This window comes from Danio aesculapii, chromosome 7, assembly GCF_903798145.1.
Source record: "Danio aesculapii chromosome 7, fDanAes4.1, whole genome shotgun sequence".
Lineage (NCBI taxonomy): Eukaryota > Metazoa > Chordata > Actinopteri > Cypriniformes > Danionidae > Danio > Danio aesculapii.
This window is the reverse complement of record NC_079441.1, coordinates 26,878,276-26,898,525: the sequence shown is the minus strand read 5'-3', so window position 1 is coordinate 26,898,525 and position 20,250 is coordinate 26,878,276. Positions and strand designations below refer to the sequence as shown.

The 20,250-nt window shown below is 35.7% G+C and overlaps 2 protein-coding genes across 4 annotated transcripts in view; both read left to right on the top strand.

The window, feature by feature from the left end:
- dennd2b (DENN domain containing 2B) overlaps positions 1-18,244 on the top strand; it is a 98,479-nt gene extending 80,235 nt beyond the window's left edge. For all 3 annotated transcript variants that reach the window (XM_056461475.1, XM_056461474.1, XM_056461476.1), the window contains exons 15-20: positions 8,202-8,379; positions 11,403-11,444; positions 11,616-11,727; positions 14,570-14,812; positions 16,203-16,289; positions 17,770-18,244. In XM_056461475.1, coding sequence (XP_056317450.1) covers positions 8,202-8,379; positions 11,403-11,444; positions 11,616-11,727; positions 14,570-14,812; positions 16,203-16,289; positions 17,770-17,804 — 697 coding nt within the window. In that variant the 3' untranslated portion in view covers positions 17,805-18,244. The remainder of the gene's footprint in view (positions 1-8,201; positions 8,380-11,402; positions 11,445-11,615; positions 11,728-14,569; positions 14,813-16,202; positions 16,290-17,769) is intronic.
- Positions 18,245-19,595: 1,351 nt separating this feature from the next.
- The window catches only part of trim66 (tripartite motif containing 66), a 36,250-nt gene continuing 35,595 nt past the window's right edge, over positions 19,596-20,250 (top strand). The window contains exon 1 of the mRNA XM_056461472.1: positions 19,596-19,951. The gene's annotated coding sequence lies outside the window, so the exon portion shown is untranslated. The remainder of the gene's footprint in view (positions 19,952-20,250) is intronic.

Below are 20,250 nucleotides of genomic sequence, written 5' to 3'. Positions count from 1 at the left end.
GTCAAAACAGGATAGGTGGATTGATGGGATTTGGTCCAGGCCTAGGAGTGTTGCCCAGCAACCTTTAGGTGGATTATGGGCCATGTTAGAACTAAAGTAGAAAATTCTCTTTTCTCCCACATCAAGGACATTGTTGCGGCTCTCCTGGGAAAGACCACTGCAGTCCTGTTCCAAAAAAAGTCTGCCAACAGTACAGTATATGATGTATATGCTTTACTAGCTTGTAACACACAGTTGAAGTCACAATTATTAGCCCCCCTGAATTATTAGCCCCCTGTTTATGGTTTACCCCAATTTCTGTTTAACGGAGAGAAGATTTTTTTCAAGACATTTCTAAACATAATAGTTTTAATAACTCATTTCTAAAAACTGATTTATTTTATCTTTGCCATGATGACAGTACATAATATTTGACAAGATATTTTTCAAAACACTTCTATACAGCTTAAAGTGACATTTAAATGCTTAACTAGGTTAATTAGGTTAACTGGGCAGGTTAGGGTAATTAGGCAAGTTATTGTATAAAGATGGTTTGTTCTGTAGACAGTCGAAAATAAAATTAGCTTAAAGGGGCTAATAATTTTGACCCTAAAATGTTTCATAAAATTTTTTAATCTGCTTTTATTCTAGCCAAAATAAAACAAATAAGACTTTCTCCAGAAGAAAAAATATTATCAGATATACTGTGTAAATTTCCTTGCTCTGTTAAACATAATTTGGGAAATATTTAAAAATGAAAACAAAATTAAAAGAGGGGGCTAATAGTTTTGACTTCAACTGTATATTAGCAAAAAAAAAACACTCCACTTTAGGCAATGCAAATTTGAACCCTTTATGAGGCTTTAACCATCCTATTTCTTGTGGCACAGAAAGTAATTGTTCTCGAATCGCAAACTTTTCCATTAGCTGTGTGATTGTCTGGGGAGCTCCAAACCAGACACTGATATTCAATCAAGCTGCCAAGTGAGTTCCTGTAGGGAGAGAGCGACGCTTTGATTGCTAATGAAATAAATGCATCACCGTTAAAGTATAAGCAATAATACATTTGTCTTTAACCGTTGCATTCAGATTGCTGCTTGCTTAAATTTCTCTCCTAATGATGCATTTTATGTGGTTAAAAATGGCAGGAAGGAGATAAACTGTGTTCCCTGGTTTTGTCCTTTTGCTTGCGAACACTGTGTGTGCAAATGTTGCTGTAGAATGTTGCTGTTGAATCAGAGCACAGAAAAGCAGGTGGAAAAATGTTTTGTGTCCCAGACAAGAGGAACGGAAAAAGAGAAGGAAGGCCTTTAGGAGAGTGTAATACAGTATTGCCAGGTAGCCTAGAGACTTTTGTGTGGTTAGATTCTATAATAAGTCAAAAAAAAAACATTAAGATTTAAAATCACATCTCAAAGTTCAAAAAAGGTTGCAGACAGCATTTGTTGAACTGAATGTTTTTGTTCCTTTTTTAGCAGGAATATGTGTTCAGTATGTTGCATAATGCTGGGAACATACTTTACATCAGCTTTTGCATAAATCTTGTGTTATTGCCATCTCTTACTTTCACATAACACGTCACCACTAGCTGAAGATGCAGAAGCTCTCATTAAATGTATAAAATTACTTTCAAAACTCTTTATCCAAAAGCCAGCCGTCTTACATTATTTTAAGTAGTTATGAAAGATGCAATATTGTTGAGAATCTGTTGGCTGGTTAAATGAAAGCTTATGTATTTTTGCTCCGATTGGAATCTGGTGTTTTTCACCCTTGAGCTGCTTCTGTTGCAGATTATTTTTTTAAAAGCTGGGCTCACACTGCTCGCAACAAACATCAACTTCCAGCAGTTGCTGAGTTTGACCCGAAGTTTTGTTATTTTAGTATTGTTTATTTACAGTGAAGATCAATATTAGAGAACAACCTACAATTTTTTAAATGTTTGAGTCGCTGCTTAGCCATATTTAAAGTTATTCTAACAGGGGTGATATATAAATAAAGCAGAAGCAGAGATGTTACATTATGTTTTGAAGTACAGTATAAATTGTAACATATGTATAGTATATACACTCACCGGCCACTTTATTAGGTACATCTTACTAGAACCGGGTTGGACCCCCTTTTGCCTTCAGAACTGCCTTAATCTTTCGTGGCATAGATTCAACAAGGTACTGGAAATATTCCTCAGATATTTTGGTCCATATTGACATGATAGCATCACGCAGTTGCTGCAGATTTGTCAGCTGCACATCCATTGTGTGAATCTCCCGTTCCACCACATCCCAAAGGTGTTCTATTGGATTGAGATCTGGTCACTATGGAGGCCATTTGAGTACAGTGAACTTATTGTCGTGTTTAAGAAACCAGTCTGAGATGATTCGTGCTTTATGATGTGGCGCGTTATCCTGCTGGAAGTAGTCATCAGAAGATGGGTACACTGTGGTCATAAAGGGATTGCATGGTGAGCAACAATACTCAGGTTTGCTGTGGCGTTAACACGATGCTCAATTGGTACTAATGCGCCCAAAGTGTGCAAAGAAAATATCCCCCACACCGTTACACCACCACCACCAGCCTGATTCATTGATACAAGGCAAAATGGATTCATGCTTCTGACCCTACAATCCGAATGTCACAGCAGAAATCCAGACTCATCAAACCAGGCAATGTATTTACAATCTTATATTGTCCAATTTTGGTGAGCCTGTGCAAATTGTAGCCTCAGTTTCCTGATCATAGCTGACAGGAGTGGCATCCAATGTGGTCTTCTGCTGCTGTAGCCCATCCGCCTCAAAGTTTGACTTGTTGTGTGTTCAGAGATGCTCTTCTGCATACCTCAGTTGTAATGAGTGGTTATTTGAGTTACTGTTGCCTTTCAATCAGCTGGAACCAGTCTGGCCATCTTACTCTGACCTCTGGCATCAACAAGGCATTTGCGCCCAGAGAACTTCTGCTCATTGGATATTTTAAGTTTTTCAGGCCATTCTCCCTAGAGATGGTTGTGCATGAAAATCCCTGTAGATCAGCAGTTTCTGAAATGCTCAGACCAGCCCGTCTGGCACCAATAACCATGCCACATTCAAAGTCACTTAAATCACCTTTTCTGATGATTTTGATGCTCGGTTTGAACTGCAGCAGATCGTCTTGACCATTTCTACATTTCAGATTAGAAAGTTGCATTAACGAGTAGTTAGACAGGTGTACCTAATAAAGTGGCCGGTGAGTGTATATACAGTATGTATAATACATTTTAAATGTATATAATATATAAAGTTAAATAGAAAATTTATATAATACAGTTATCGCTGTTAATCTGGCACCTGGTTGTAATTTTATTTCTGTTTTATTTTTATTTCTAGAAATGTGAATTAAATATTTAACTAAAAAGAATAGCTGATTAATTTTGTTATAAGACATTTTACTTCCTATACAATATATCGTCAGAATATAGCTATTATATCTTTTGGTCAAAAATATGTTTTTGAAAGTCACTAAAACTGCATACAGCAATAATTCATTTGGTTGGTGAGCTTGAAGGCAGGTTTTTGTGCACATACCAGCTCTGTATGGCAGTCCAGGTAGGACTCAGTAGCTCACAGCAGTTTCCATCTTAACCCTGTTCATGTTATTTGGTTCCTGGAGGACTCAAGCAGGATAGAGCAGTGTTTGGACTGGTCTGAAGTTCTGTCTTCAATGTTTCCCATGAGTTCTTGCCTCTGAGGCCTCCGTTATGCTGACATTCCAGATATCAGCTATCAGAATGTGCCTGTCTCGCCTGTGGCTAGGTTTTTAACATCTCATTTCTGTTCCCAGTGTGAACATGCCAGAATGCAGGAGGCCGATTCACCCTTACACACAAACGCACACATACTTGTTTTGGTAGGATTATGAGGGTTTTTCCATTCACATAATGCATCTTACCTTGCCCTAACTCTAAACCCAATTTTTAAACCAATCTCAAACCATATTTTCAATGTGAAAAGGTCCCGTTAAGTATGTTTTTTTACAGTTTTGATTTATGAGGACACATAACCAACATTGTCATAGCAATGTCATACAAATGTGTTTCTTGTGAAGCACCTAAACCAGTACACACACACTATTGTTTTGATAGATTATGAGATTTTTCTATGCACATAAAGCATTTTATATTCTCACTTACCATGCCATAACCCTAAACCCAACCATTTTTTTAAAACCAAACTTAAATTTTCAATGTGAAAAGATCCTGTCAAGTATGTTTTTTTTAATGGTTTTGAATTATGAGGACACCATAACGCATAACATGTCCTTATAAACCACAATCCACATTGTAATACCTAGGTCATAACGATGTCATTGTACAAATATGTATCTTGTGAACCACCAAAACCAGTACACACACACACAGACACACACACACACACACACGCATACTTGTTTTGGTAAATTATGAGGATTTTCTTTGCACATAATGCATCTTTTATTCTTACTTACCTTGCCATAACCCTAAACCCAACCATTTTTTAAACCAAACCCAAATTTTCAATGTGAAAAGATCCCGTTAAGTATGTTTTTTTTTAAAGTTTTGAATTATGAGGACACATAATACACAACATGTCCTTATAAACCGCCTCAACATTGTAATATCTAGGTCATAGCAATGTCATAATACAAATGTATGTTTTATGAACCACCAAAACCAGTATACACACACACACACCTACTTGCTTTGGTAGACTATGAGGCTTTTCCATTTACCTTACATTTTCTCACTTACCTTACCATAACCCTAAACCAACTTGTTTTTTAAACAAACCCAAATTTTGAATGTGAAAAGATCCTGTTATGTATTAAGAGGACACTAACATGGACACTTTGTATGCCATTAAGAGGACACATAACATGTCCTTATAAACCACCTCAAACTTTGCTGTGTCCCAATTCTAATACTATGATCTAAAAGTATGTACTTTTTTGTAAAGGAAAAGTGTATGCTTTTGTGTGTGTAACAAGCTTTGGGACATACTACTTCCTCATTAACAGATCGTAGTGTTGCTTAGTTACGAGCCCTGTCAGTCATCCACGTTTCTTTCATATTTAATTTCCTACCTTATTGGAGAAGCAGCAGCAGGATAATCTGCCACTCACAAGTCTTTCATGCAGAGAAATCTCCTCAGGTCTTTGGATAATTATGCATTCAGACGTTAATGTCCAAACAAGTCTTTATCAAAGTTCACAATTTGTTGTAGTAGATGAAATATAACATGGAAAATGCAAGTTTTCCAGTGGGCTAGATATTAATTATCATTCAAACATCAATACAGAAGCCTTTTTCCTCCTCTACTTGATGGTTGGTCTTGCGCATCCAGCATGTTTGTAGTTTATTTACACTTTTCAGCCGCGTTTGTAGTTCTAATGAAATTCACATCCAACGTGCAATGTATTGTGGGCAATATCAGCAGTTAGAGTATGAACGGTTCTACACTTAGAATTTTTACCTGAAATAGTAAACCATCCAGGAAACTTTGGCATACACTTTTCAACACACCACGAATTGGGGACTTACTAATTCTATTTTCAAGTACTATTTAGGACATAGTATGCGAATTAGGATGCAGCAAGAGTAATTCCTAGGTCATAGCAATGTCATTATACAAATTTGTGTCTTGTGAAGCAGCAAAACCAGTACACACACACACACACACCACCTAGAGTGTTTGAGGCATTGGCCATGAAATGTAATAATTTTTGATTTGATTAAAAATGCACTGCTTAATTGCATGTGCTAATTTGCAGATATGCAAATAGTTTTGAGACCCGGAGAAGTTATATTCTTATAAAAATAGCATAAATTAATTTTCATGTAAAAGAGGGCATTTTTCACTCTCCTTTAAAAATGCAAATGAGCAGTATTGGTGCAGCAATTATGTTCAGTTTACCGTTAGCATACCACATCTTTTCACTGGCTTCACGCCTGATCCCTTCATGTTCATGGATGGAGTCAGTGTGCTTCTGATGGTTTATTTTCTCGGCCTCTGTATATATGGGGGCCCATGTGGTGGATGGAACAGAAAGAGATGAGAGCAAAAGAAAGGAGGGTCAGCCACTATCAACAAGCCATGGACCGTGAGAAGGCCACTAAGCTATTTGTGACTTTGCGCTTAGGCTTAGCTGTAACATCTCACGGCTGCTTGAACGTCAGAGTAATTTAGGAGCGTGAGTGTGGTTACAGTGTGGTTGTCCATCATGATATCATCTTTACCATAGGGCCCTGAAGACATAGAGATTTACATGAAGCTTGTCCACTTACAGTACAATGTATAATGTGGTAGTGAAACCAATGAAGCCACACATACAACAGACTGTCTCACATATGATCTTTTTTGGAACTTTTTGTGCTATTGATTTACTGGTAACAGTTTGACAGCCTTTTAATAATGATAACCAGTGCTTGTTTCTCTGCTTTCTTAGTTCTCTACTTGTTTCTTCATCAAACAGTTAACCTGTAGATTAAAGTTCAGTTTTATGTTTTGTTTGTTAAACTGAGGTGTACATCACTTTATTTTCTGTGAGAACAATTGAGATTCTTCAGGTCCACTGCATATTGTAGTGAAAACAGCATAAAGAAACTGCCTACATATGTGAGTGATTAATCATAAAGGGGCAAATAATTACAAATACAAAGACACTGATAGATAGTGCTGCATGAGACTGGAAAAATCGAACAGTGACTACGTTTACATGGACATCAGTAATCAAATTATTTGCCTTAATCTGAATGAGACAATAATATGATTAAGGTGTTTACATGGGTTGCTTTCTGAATGTTCTTTTCATGATCCTGTTTTACATGTTATAGCACATAATTTGATTAATGTCATTGCTTCACCCACGATCTCCACATTTCCTCCAGAGTTTCATGTCATTTCAGGTGTTTCATTCTTAATTTGTCGACTTTAACTGCAGTTTGGCATTTTCACTTTTATTGCAATTTCATGCTTGCCCCCGTGACAAACGAGATATTGGATGTGAGTATGAACTGTTAGAGGAGTGTTGTTTTAATGGAATTTCATATCGCAAAATCCTACACGATGGTAATAGTTTGATTGCGGTGTGTACATGTCTGTACTGCACTTCAATAATGCGACTAAAATCGGCATACTCCACGTCTTAATTCGATTTCTGTTTAGTTCGATTATGACCTTAATTGGATTAAATTTATAAAAAAACGCTGTTTACATGGGCGACTCTTAAAAGTGCAGTAGGTGATTGTCTAAAGGGACATTTTTTGTTGTGCTGGTTGAAAGTCTCTTCACATTCCAATTGTACTGATTAAAGTATTTTTATATTCTGGGTGAGGCATAAGACTAAAAAATGTTCATCCAATTAAAATAGTGTCGGGCCGACATCTCTCATAAATACATGGAATCTTTGTATGAATGCTGTAATGTTTAAATAATTTTCCGTTAAAAACGAATGAAGGTCATGTGACCATCAGGAAGAACGCAGCATCTCATTTTTCAGACAACGTGTTCTCTGTTCTCACGGTGTCCCGAGTTCGTTCTTCTAAGGTAACTTGGCAAGATCGATCTCCACAAGAACACAAGTCTGTTCTCAGCATTCTTGGAATTGAGAAACAGCCAATGTTTTTTTTTTTTTCAAACAATCTTCAGTATATCTTCCTTTGTGTTCAACAGAAGAAACAGGTTTGGAAAGAATGAGTAAACAATTACTGCATCTTAGTTTCTTGGGTGGTGAACTATCCCACTACTAACCATCTCAGCTGCATATAAATATTACTGCTATTATTATTTTTTTGAAAAGGGAAAAAACAATGAGTAAAGAGCATTATCTTAACATTTGAGAATGCAGGTTCTCAGTGTACTACATCATTTGTCTATTACAAAAATGATCATATCAGTGATTCATATGACCTTTCATCATGTGCCGTTACATCACTCCATTATCTCCACAGAGTTTTACATAACTGTTCTCTTGAATGCCACGTTGTGAATAACATTACAGGAGATCTTTTAAACTCACTTGTGTAAACTAAACGTACGCCATTGGCTGTTTTCTTGTGTTGCTCTCATAATCACAGATTCCATTGTCCCCTCACAAAAGCCAACATAAACTGGAAAATCTGTGCTCAAAATGCTTTTTCTGAACAGGCTTTGCTCAGAAGGTGTGCGAGATTTAGTCAAAGCTAGGTGATTGACTGTGCTTTTTCTCTTTCTTTACAGTACTCTTTCCAGCTGTGTTCATGCGGTGGTGGCTTTGCTCTACCCCTTCTCTTGGCAGCACACCTTCATCCCTGTGCTACCCGCCTCCATGGTGGACATCGTCTGCTGCCCGACTCCTTTCTTAGTGGGTATTTTATCCAGCTCGCTGCCAAAGCTCAAGGAACTGCCTGTGGAGGAGGTGAGGACAAAATACACTTGATAGCTCTTGTCACAAACACTGCAACAGCCCTGTTGTTGTCACCCATCATGTTCACTGTAATGGGATACTTTGTCAAGTGTGTACAATGTGTGCTTGGCTGTGCACCAGCCTACATGAAACTGGTTTGTCTGAAAAACTGCCATTAGACCCAGGATGCAATACATGAGTTCATATTAGGACAGCGTAATATTTCAGTATAAATTTTACATTGTGATATGGCTTACCTAATGCATAATTTAAGAACAGCAAAATTATACACCTCGAAAAGTGGAAACAAAGTGGAAAAGGAACTCTTATATAAGTTTTTGATTCTTCTAAAGCATAAAAATACCATAATATGTTTGCAGATATTTAAGAAACACGCTAAGTAAACATTCTTGTTTATCTGAGAAACTGAAGTCAGATATTTAGCTTTGAACATGTGCATTACGTGCCTGTCTTTGTTTTGATTCTTTTAACCAGCCCACTACCACTTTAGCTAATTATATTTCAGCAACCTGGGTTGCCTTGTTGGAAATCTGTGTTTTCATTCTTTCATTCAAAAAGGCTCTCAAACCATGTGTCCGTGACTGAAATGCGACCTCTGGTGGACAGTAGCAGACTCCAAAATGAGACGCAGATTCATAGTTCCAGATGAGGTTATTAATTAGCAAATAATATAAATATTACGAACATAAACATTAGGTGAGCAGGTTACATTGTAACCCCATGTCCTAACAACACAAGATTTGTAGTGATGAACAGTTTGGCTGTTTGCACCAGACAAAACATGATAAAAATTTAAATACAGCCATTCAGAAGCACAGAATATGCACTCACTCACGAAATGGTAAGGTTTATAATCTAATTAATATATATTAAACCTCTTTAGCATTATTCAATGTAGATGCTGAATCACTGATATGTGTTGGTTTTGAGTCACAGATCTAAAGTTCAATTTCAGAAGGTTTATTTTATTTTTAAGAACTATTTGCTGCTGCTTTCAGTAATATGGCAATAAATGTCATGAAAAATGGCATTCAAACTCACGTTGTTAGCATTTAACACTGAATACTGTCACTGTACTGAATACTGTACTGTACCTGAGGTGATCATTGTCAGTTTTCTGTTGTTCAGCTGCAAGAACTAGAAACCGTTTCTAATACATCATTTTGAGGTGTTGGTTAGAACAAAAACTCTTTTTAATATGGAAAATATACCTTGTATCGTGTGCCGTTGCTTTTATATAGAACACGATTTAAATCAGCCTTTAGGCTCGATCGTCAGACTCGCTCCTGTTGGTCCTCAATCTGGCAACCTGCGCTTGTGTTTGTTTTGATCCAGGAATGCAATACCTAGTTCAATCACTGGGTGTCAATCTTACGTACTGCACCTTTCAAGAAATATTTTCTTAAAGGGATAGTTCACCTAAAAAAAGTAAAAAGTTTAGTTAAAGAAGTAAAAAATTAGAAGATATTTTGGAGAATGTTGAAAACAAGTAGCCATTGATATCCATTGTAGGAAAAAAACATTATTTAAAATATCTTCTTTTGGTTTGACAAGAAGAAAGAAATTCAAACAGATTTATAACAAGTGGAGGTAATTTAAATGTGAACTATCTCTTTAAAATAAATTACTGATCCAGCATCTAAATCCAGCATCTGAGAATGGCTTGGTTCATTTACTCGGAATCAAGCTGTTCTGAGACACTGATATCATGTGTGTAAATGACAGAGACAAGCTTTGCTCTGGAATCAGCATCACATACATACTATTTTATTTATTTATTGTATTTTATTTAAATAAATAATTTGAAATATTTTATTGTTTTTACCTCCTATTTACTTTAATTTTATCTTTTATTTATTATTTTATTTTACTTTTATATATTTTTTTGTGTTTTGTTTTAGAAAACTGTGGGAATGTAAACAATGCGGTACAGAAATGGTTACTTAAAGATGTTTATTATTGGTTGCTTCATCAGTCATCAAATACATATGTTTTTTTTTTAATTGTTGAGCCCAAAAAGATTAAAAAGAAAGGGGAATAAAAAAAAATCTGCATTAAATAGATAAACATTTATTTTGCCTTCATATGCAAATGCACTCCCAAACAATGTCACCCCACTAACTCTAGAATGACTCTTTCTTGCCAAATATAGCTATTCAAATAATTTGGTGAAAATTCCAGTTGTTTTTTGTTTAGCAGAAAAATCAACATATTACAATTTCATTTTATTCTCTAAAATTGTAAAGCCACAAATCATATGCACAAAGACTCAAAGATTTCAGAGATTCAGGCATTTTTCCTCACTCTGGGAGGTTATTATTCTGAGAGCCGTTTAGCTGATGGTGACTTTGAATTCCTGTGAATACGGTCACATTGGCTGCTCTCCTTAACACTTCAATTATGCTCTTACTCTAACAAGCTGCCTGATCGTTGAACCCTTATGTTGTTCTCTCACAGTAGAATACAGGGCTAAAGTCATTTTCCCAGGTTCAGAAATGTACTGGAATGAATGAGAAACATACTAAGTACAATAACATGCCCAGAAAACTGGCCAATTTTTTGTGTATGAGCCTTTAATGTGGCGTCAGCTTCATAAGCCTAGCTCAGCATTCCTGGCCAGACTGTTGCCTTCACTCTTCGAAACTTTCCCAACCGGGCGCGTTGTTGTTCCCAGCTGCCCGTAGAACAGTGCCAGCTTGGCCACAAGGCTGAAGTTCGGTCTCTACTGAGCTTTTGGCATTTAGTGCATTTGGCAACAGAACTTTGGACACAAGTGCTCTTGTAATGGCCATAAGGGGTGACCCTACACAGTGAAAACGTGTGGAAGTACAGCAATTTGTGGCGCTTGTCATTTTTAACACTGCGTTTTTAAATGGGTGTCAGACTCCATCTGCTGTGGATCAACTTCTGGAAATGTTGTGACGTTCAAGCCTCCCCAAAACCACTGAATGCAGTGTGATTAAACAGAATAATGCGACGCAGCCAGTTGAAATCTGTTTCTCTTTATGTTTCAGGCTTTAATGGTTGATCTTGGGACGGATCGCTTCATCAGACAGGTTCGTTCATAAACTAATCTCTCCCTCCAGAGTTTGACACAAACTCTTTCTCCCATGGCTGTAACGCAGCTAATTGCGTGTTGTCGTTAAGATGTGAGAATATAAACAAGCGGGATGTGCCATGGCATGAATCACTAAACATTGTTACAATGGTAATCTTCCTGTATACAGATGGATGACGAGGCCTCGCTGTTACCACGCAAACTGCAAGCTGCTCTGGAGCAATCTCTCGAACAGAGGAATGACATCATCAATCAAGACTCCGACAGTGAATCAGATGAAGGTGAAAAGCCTAATGTTGTGGTCTTGCTCCATTTCCTTATAAGTGTATATGCTTTCATATGCACTATGAAAAATGCTCAGATTGTATTGAGTAAAGTATATTTTATTTTACTTTTGTCATACTGAACATGCATGTTTTTTAACTGTACATAAAATAAATTTTCAGCATGACCAGGGTTTCCAGAGGTCTGTTCTTTTTTCCTCTCTTAAATGATCTAAGATGATTTGACAGTTCCTGGATATTTGAATCTTGATAACTGATCTCTGGCTAATTTGGTTCTTCAAACAAGTTTGCAAATCAGATTAAAATGTCTGGCTGAACTGATCTGAGATCCATGAAATCATGATCAGCAATGCAACGATTGACTGATGGCAAAGCAGCGTAATGACATCATCTGATTAACATTCAATTATCTATGTGAGCAAAATTGTATAAAATTTGTAGTAAACTGTTTGTTAAATATGATACGCAATAACTTTCCACATTTGTTGTGGGCTGCAGGCTTTACACTTTCATGTGTCAAGAGTATTTTGCAATCTAGTTTTACATTTATATCGAATATTATTTATTACAGTAGCCTAGGCCTATTCAAGTTTCTTAATCGGCAATTTTCAATTAATTTTGCATCAAAAAAGCATTTTGATGTTGGTAAAGGTGTCTGCAACTTTTGCAAAGCATCAAATCACTGTCATATTAGCTGTCAAAATGCTGTCATGACTGCATAAATTATTATTCCTTTAAAAAACAAAAAAAAAAAAACTAGAATATTGTGCATATCTGTTATCATACACAAATTGTAAAGCTGGGTCGGTACCTTAAAATAGTATGCGTTTGTATTTAAAAAGTCGATATTAATAAATGTTCTGTTTGGTTCCCTTGGGGGGGGGGGGGGGGGGGGGGGGGGGGGGGGGGGGGGGGGGGGTAGGGGGGGGGGGTAATGTACTTTTATTTCAGAGTGCAGATTGCCTAAGTTATATATATTATAACTTATATGTACATAAGCATACATATTATTAATTATTTAATATTAAATGTTATTATATATATATATATATATATATATATATATATATATATATATATATATATATATATATATATATATATATATATATATATATATTTTTTTTTTTAGTATTAGTATTTTACTAATTTCCCAAGTGTATATAGGTTACTGCTGTAAGAAAATATCAGCATTCGGTACGTACTTCCAGTATCTCCTTTGCTTGAGAAGACGCGATCTAATCCTGTTTATATTAAATAAGCCTGCTCACAAGCCGGTTTGAGCTACCAGAATTGTTGCTATGACAACAACTCTCGGAAAAGTTTTGTAGAACGAAACGATCCTGGATCATGTCAAATCGTCAATAACCAAATCCATCTAATAGAGTAATCCTGGTACAAAGAAGGGAGCCCAGGTCCCCAATAATTTTCCAGCCCTGTGACAACTCAAAATACGCCCAAAAGGATTAAAATGTAGCCCAATTTTTCGCTTGTCCAATCAGAATCAATTGCAAGTACTGACTGGCTTTTTTGCAGACCAAACAACACTTTTAATATCTTCCTCTGCTCATTTAATAAATGAAGTGCTTACAGATGTTATTACCCACTTGCAGGGGTCCTTTTTCATTGAGCATTTTTTAGAAAAAAGCATTTTGGTGGCTGTGGCATTGTTATGAATGTAGCCCAAAAAAATGCATATTTTTTTTCTGCAAATGCATTTTTTAAAAGAGCCCAACTGTGCAGGAAAACCACCACCCTGTGTCAAAATATGTCAAAAATACATATCAAAAATATATGTTTTTTTTTCATAAGGTGGACAACAGAAACCGAATGTAATCTGATTTTTTCACTTCTGATTTGAGCCACTTCAGTATATTAAATAAATCCAGGACAAGTAAAATGTTTTGAAATGCGATGACGGACCAAACAGTCATGCTTCTGCGCTTCAGCGCTTATTCAGTTATCAATTTATCAAGACAGCTGTGAAAAGTAGTCAGTGGATGGTGATATCACAAGTATTACTGTGCTTTATTTACAAGCAAAACATGATGGCTTGTATAAAGGTGTAGATTTATGTTTGTGGGTGGGTGCAACGCAATACAAAACAGTTGAGCCTTGTTGGGTCAAACATTTTTTGTAACAGCCACGAGACCTTTGTATATTTGAGAGCATGCATTTAGTTTTGTGTGTTAGTGAATTCTTCCAAATCAAGAAGATTCCTGCTTGCGCATGACATGCATGTGCTCTCCCAATAAAAAGATGCACTTTTTGTATTTGCAATTAAATCTCAAATGAACTATACAATTAAAAATATCAGATTCTGTTCACCCCAGAGTCTGATATTTGCCACATTTAAAATATCAACGTAACCAGCTGCACACACACAAAAAAAACTGAATCCTATCAATAAATTAGAATTGAGCAAGACTCACAGTGTGAATGTATCCTAAGTTTGTCCACTAGGTAGCAACACTGAACTGATATTTCACAGTATGAAAAAAACAAGAGCGACTACAAATAATTAATGTAGTCTAAATGTAAAACATAATTAATATTTAAATAATTAAAATAATAAGATAAGACTTTAGAGAGAGAATACAGATTTTATTCATAAAAACTAAACATGTTGAGCACCTGTTTTTTTGCTAAATGTATTCTTTGAAAGGTTGTGCATTTAACCACATGTGTATGAAAAGTACATGTATGTCTAAAAAATCTTTGTTGAAAAATAAAAAGTATACTTTGTTGTTTTATGACCAACGTCTTTGATTTTCAACCTAGATGAAAATGAACCAAATCTAATACTTAATTATATGTCATATTTTCCTTGATTTCACAGAGTGCAGCACTTCATTGAACAGTGTGGTATCGGAGGCCTTCATTCGCTTTTTCCTGGAGACCATTGGCCATTATTCACTGTTTCTCACCCAGGGTGAAAGAGGCGAGCGGATCTTCCAGCGGGAACCCTTCCGCAAATCTGTGGCTTCTAAGAGCATTCGCCGGTTCCTGGGCGTCTTCATGGAGTCTCAGATGTTTGCTGGATTCATCCAGGACCGGGAGATGAGGAAGTGCAGGGCCAAAGGTAAACCAATAAAAACAAGACCGCTTCTCATCAGACGTGATGTCCTGTTACCATCAGACCGCTGTAATCCACTTTCACTTAGGGCTTTTTGAGGTGGGGTGGAAGGTAACTATTTAAGTTGGTTGAGTCAGATCTTTACTGCCACCTTCTGGTCATCAAAAACAATGTTTTTAAATTTAATTTGTAGCATATACAGTTGAAGTCAGAATTATTAGCCCCTCTTTGAATTTTTTTTCTTTTTTAAATATTTCCCAAATAATGTTTAACAGAGCAAGGAAATTTTCACAGTATGTCTGATAATATTTTTGCTTTTGGAGAAAGTCTTATTTGTTTTATTTCGGCTAGAATAAAGCAGTTTTTAATTTTTCTAAAAACATTTTAAATTATTATTTTTCAATAGTCTACAGAACAAACCATCATTATACAATAACTTTCCTAATTACTCTAACCTGCCTAGTTAACCTAATTAACCTAGTTAAGTCTTTAAATGTCACTTTAAGCTGTATAGAAGTGTCTTGAAAAATATCTAGTCAAATATTAATTACTGTCATCATGGCAAAGATAAAATAAATCAGAATAGATGAAATAAATGAGTTATTAAAACTATTATGTTTAGAAATGTTTTGAAAAATCTTTTCTCCGTTAAAGAGAAAATTGGGGAAAAAATAAACAGGGGGGGGGGCTAATAATTCAGGGGGTTTAATAATTCTGTCTTCAACTGTATAATAGCCATAATTGCTGAATTAACTGCAATACTTGTTTTTTACTTGCTAATTCCAAATTAGCTTGTTTTGCTTTAGCATGTGGCACTTTTTCTACAAAATATGATTTTGCAGCATTTTTTTATTTTAGATAACCATTTGTAAAGTGAAGAACTCTTGAATTATTACTAGATTGCCAGGAAAACTCATTCTATATATATTGCTTCCATATACTGCACATGGCTTTATTTTATTCCTGATCCTGATCTGAAGGATAGAAATACTGCCAGTGATGCAAAATACAACACTGAAAAAAAATTATTCACAGATGATTTCTTGGATTTACTTAATTTTCTTAAGTTAAGTGGTTGTAAACAGTTTATTTGGGCTGAATTAAAACAAACAAATCAAGTTGAACATTACTACATTTAATTTGTTTGTTTAAATTCAACACAATTGTTTAGCAGAGATCATTTTTTTTCAGTGAAATACATAGCCCGCATTCTCATATCCCTGTACTCCTAAAAGTACAAAAATGTTCCTCTTAAAATTTGTAGGTACTAATATATACTTTTGAGGTACCAATATGAAGCCTTTAAGTACAAATGTGTACCTTTTGAAAAGGTACCACCACAGTGACAGCTCACGTACCTTTATTTCTGAGAGTGTACCTATCCCTCGTTGAACAGGTCTTTTTGAGCAGAGGGTGGAGCAGTATCTGGAGGAGTTACCAGACACAGAACAGAGTGGAGTCAACAAATTTCTGAAGGGTTTAGGTGAGTACAGAAAACTAGTTATGAAACGTACATGTACAGTGCTCCGCATAAATAACATACAATGATATATGTGTGCATATACATTAGATTAGTCAGTACCAAAGCCAAAACTGAAACTAATATAACAAAAAAAAAACGTAAGATTACAGTCTAAAAATTAGTACACCCAGATTACAGTTTTCTCTCAGTCACTTTGGTGCATTTCTCACAACACTGTTTACGTTTGCTCAACAGTTAATGCTTTTCTCAAAACAATTAGTGTTTTGTGCACATCACAGTAGCAGTTTCTCATTCCTTCCAACAAACTGCATCAATTACTTTCATACAACTCTCTGCTGTTTTATAGCATTATCATTTGCTTATGTCATGTCAGTCAAAATTAACTAATCTTGTGAATGCTGAATAGCCATTCCATATAAAACTAATAGTCCTCATTTCATTACTTGAGTCATTACATACAAAAATGTTGAACTAGCAGTCAAAAGTCTTTTTTCTTTTGTTTTCCTGGAAATGTCTATTAAATTGAACAATTTCATGAATGATTTACAGACCTATGTGTGTTGTAGGTTCAGTTCCAATATGTACTGCAGTATTGTTTACAGTTGTGCACAGCTCTACCCAAAGGAAATTTATGTTTGTTTTCAATAAGAGTCTATTTATTCTTTTGCACAATGCTGTGAATAAATTAGAATTGTAAAGATCATATGCAGTAAAAATGTGAAACATACATATTCAGTGTCTTGTACTCAGATACCTCACTAAATGCAGTGATGTCTGACTTTACTGTAGTTTTCAAATGGCTGTGCAAAAGGTATATAGTGCTGTCTTGAGCATTTTCAGGAAGTGTCACCAAAATCTGACTTTTTTGCATTAGAAAAATTGTATAGAGTCAACTGTCATAAAGAAAACATGACAAAGCCATTATGTTCATAAGCAATGGTGTCAGGACTTTTCATCCTTATGACACTGACACTTTCATTAACATCAATACTTGCTTTTAAGGAATGAGCTATCCATTTTGAGCTAGTGACACGCTTTTGCAGGTTATCAACAAGGTTTTGCAGTTTGTAATAATTGTTTTGAGAAAAGCATTAAGTGTTGTGCAAATGTGAATAGTGTTGTGAGAAATGAGTGAGACCAAAGTGACTGAGAAAAACAAAAATATGTTGGGGAAATATATATTTAAAAAATTGTAAACAATAAAAATCAGGAGAAATATAAAAATATATACAATTTCATTAGGATTAAGAGTTAAGAGTATTATCTTTCTATTCCTAAAGCAATCAAAATTTTATTTTAATTGATATAACTGTTTAATAAAGACAAAATGATTGCTACATTCACTGAGAAATGGATTAAAAATCCTAGTTTTCAAAAGGGGGTGCACTTATTTATGCTGAGCACTGTATATATCAATCATGTTTTATGAAAAAATAAAGAAGTATAACCTCATACACCAAATTTTCATCTTTTTTTCCAGGAAATAAAATGAAGTTCCTTCATAAAAAGAACTAAAACCACTTTATTATGAAAAACCAAAAACTGTGGACATTTTCTACGCCCGAAGACCTAACATGGCTAAATCACAGATGTTATGATGTTTCTGTTCTGTTGACCCCGACGTTCATGTTTTTGTACATATTTATGGAAGCTGTGCTGTTATTCTCACATGTAGCTCTGTTGTTACCTTTCCTGGTACTTTGTATGTGACACTAGAGAAGAAATAGGATGGTACTGAGCGTGTGAGTGGTTATAAAGCAATATAACCTTCTGAGCTGGATGAGATATGTGTGAATGGAGACTCCACAGGTGGATGTACAGTGGCTGTGTAGTATTTAACGCTAGAATTTCTCCATGAACTGCATTTTGTACATTTATTAACACATGAAGAGTATAATTACCTTATTTACAGTGTTCAATAAAAAAAAAAAATCAATAAAGTCCTTTTCTGTTCATTTCTCAGTCTGAAAGGCTTTGTTTTATATGTTTAGGACAATAGAAGCCAGCTTACTGTGGAGATATTTAATAACTCCCTTCATCTTTAGGTGTTTGAAATAGCAGCAATGAAAAGAATGAATAATACACTGAATGATGAATGAATACTGAACTGATCATATGTGATTTTTTCACAAATATCTAGCAAATTTATAGTAACAAAATACACTTCTTTTTTTAACAGTTTTGTGGTTGTTTAAAAGTATTTATATCTGATCAGTGTTCTCAATCTCAAAAGTACTTGGCAGGTATCGCAAAAAGCTTATTTTAGACCCTGCCTGGGCATAAAAAATTACAAACAATTCCCACAAAGCCACTGAGAGTAAACGCAGAGCTGACTGAATGAATCTGCTCAAGTGCCACAGAGACTCTCCCACAACAAAGGTGTCTTGTAGCACCACCAAGTAAAATATGACAGTTCAGGAAAGCTGTCAGTGAAATGGTTTTTTTTTTTTTTTTGTGACAATGAAACCTGTTCAAACCTGTAAAAAAATAAATTCTAAATGCTGTCAAAGTAGGTGACAAAATAAACACATTTCTAAAGGGGCTGTTGATTGAAATTTTCACCGGATGTTGATAACAACCAAAGAAATCCATGAAACATGTAGCTGTGTGATTCAGGGAAAAAGTATTGAACACATGAAGGGAGTTGTAGAAAGGCAGTGAAAGCCCAGACAGCAGCTGAAATCTCTCAGTAGTTATTCAGTAACCCTCTCCCCTTCATCACTGTAAATGAATATTATCTGCTTCAGTCCAACATCTACATTATCAGGATGATGAAGATGAAACCAGGGTGGACATTCAGCAAGACAATGATCTAAAACACAGCCAAGAAATGATTTCAGAGAAAGACAATCTAGCTGTAGAATGGGCCCAGCCAGCACCTGACTTGAATCCAATAGAAAAAAATAAATAAATAAAGGTCAGATTCGAGGGGGGACATTTTGTCTTTAAAATAATAATAATAAAATAAAAGTATCATGATGAAATATATGACAGTAATAGCATACTTTCTAATGCTATTGCAAAAGCTAAAAATAAAACTTGCAAGTCAGTATAAGCGTATTTTTCTAACTCTAACATTATTATGATTCATTATAATCATTTAATTTATTCAGGTTTTTTATTTTTTTGGTAAAAACTCGGGGAAATGCGTTTTAGTCGTTCTTTCTATCGTCTAGTAGTCAGTCTGTGTTCAATAAAAACTGAGGCAAAGGCGGCATCTGCTGGCTTGAGCGCACATGGCATTGAAAGGTAAGGAACTTTAGTGCGCAACGCAGGGTGCGCATCACGAAAAACACGGGAGGTGAAGGACAGGATTGATAACGCGCCGGTTCTCTTATAACTTTGATTTCGCGTGCTCGTTAGATATTTTCCGCAGATAGCAGATCTAGCAGAGACTGCGCACTGAAAGTTGTGCGTCTGGATTATGAGGAATTAGCAAATATTTTGACAGTTGCTCTGCTTAAGCGGTAGAAGGAATAAAAATCATAAGCGTTTTAATAAATATACAGTCTCCAGGGCTGGAAAGACTTTTGGATACGGGGATCTGAGGCTGTTTAGACACTGAAGCATCTCCGAAATCGCCAGATCTTCCATCCGCTGCGAAGGAGGTGGAGGATTTTTTTTTTTTTTTTTTGGATTTGAGCCTCTTGAAGAGAAGCAAGGTGCGGTTCAAACTCTCATTATGTGTGCATGCGTTCATCACTGTTTCATCTGCCATCTTCAGTCTGATTATACTTAATGATTGAACATAATCACTCTTACACTGCGATTTTCACAATTGTTGTCCCCTGTACGAGGCAGTTTGTGTAGGATTTTGTGGAGTCCCATCCCATCTGTGCGAGAAGATTCTCTCCAAAACGCAGAGGTGTATAGTGCGCATTTTGACATATTACAACTTGCACACGTGTATGTGTTTCGTGCTGGATTTAACGGGTTTGCTTTTACTCCTCAACGTTCGTTT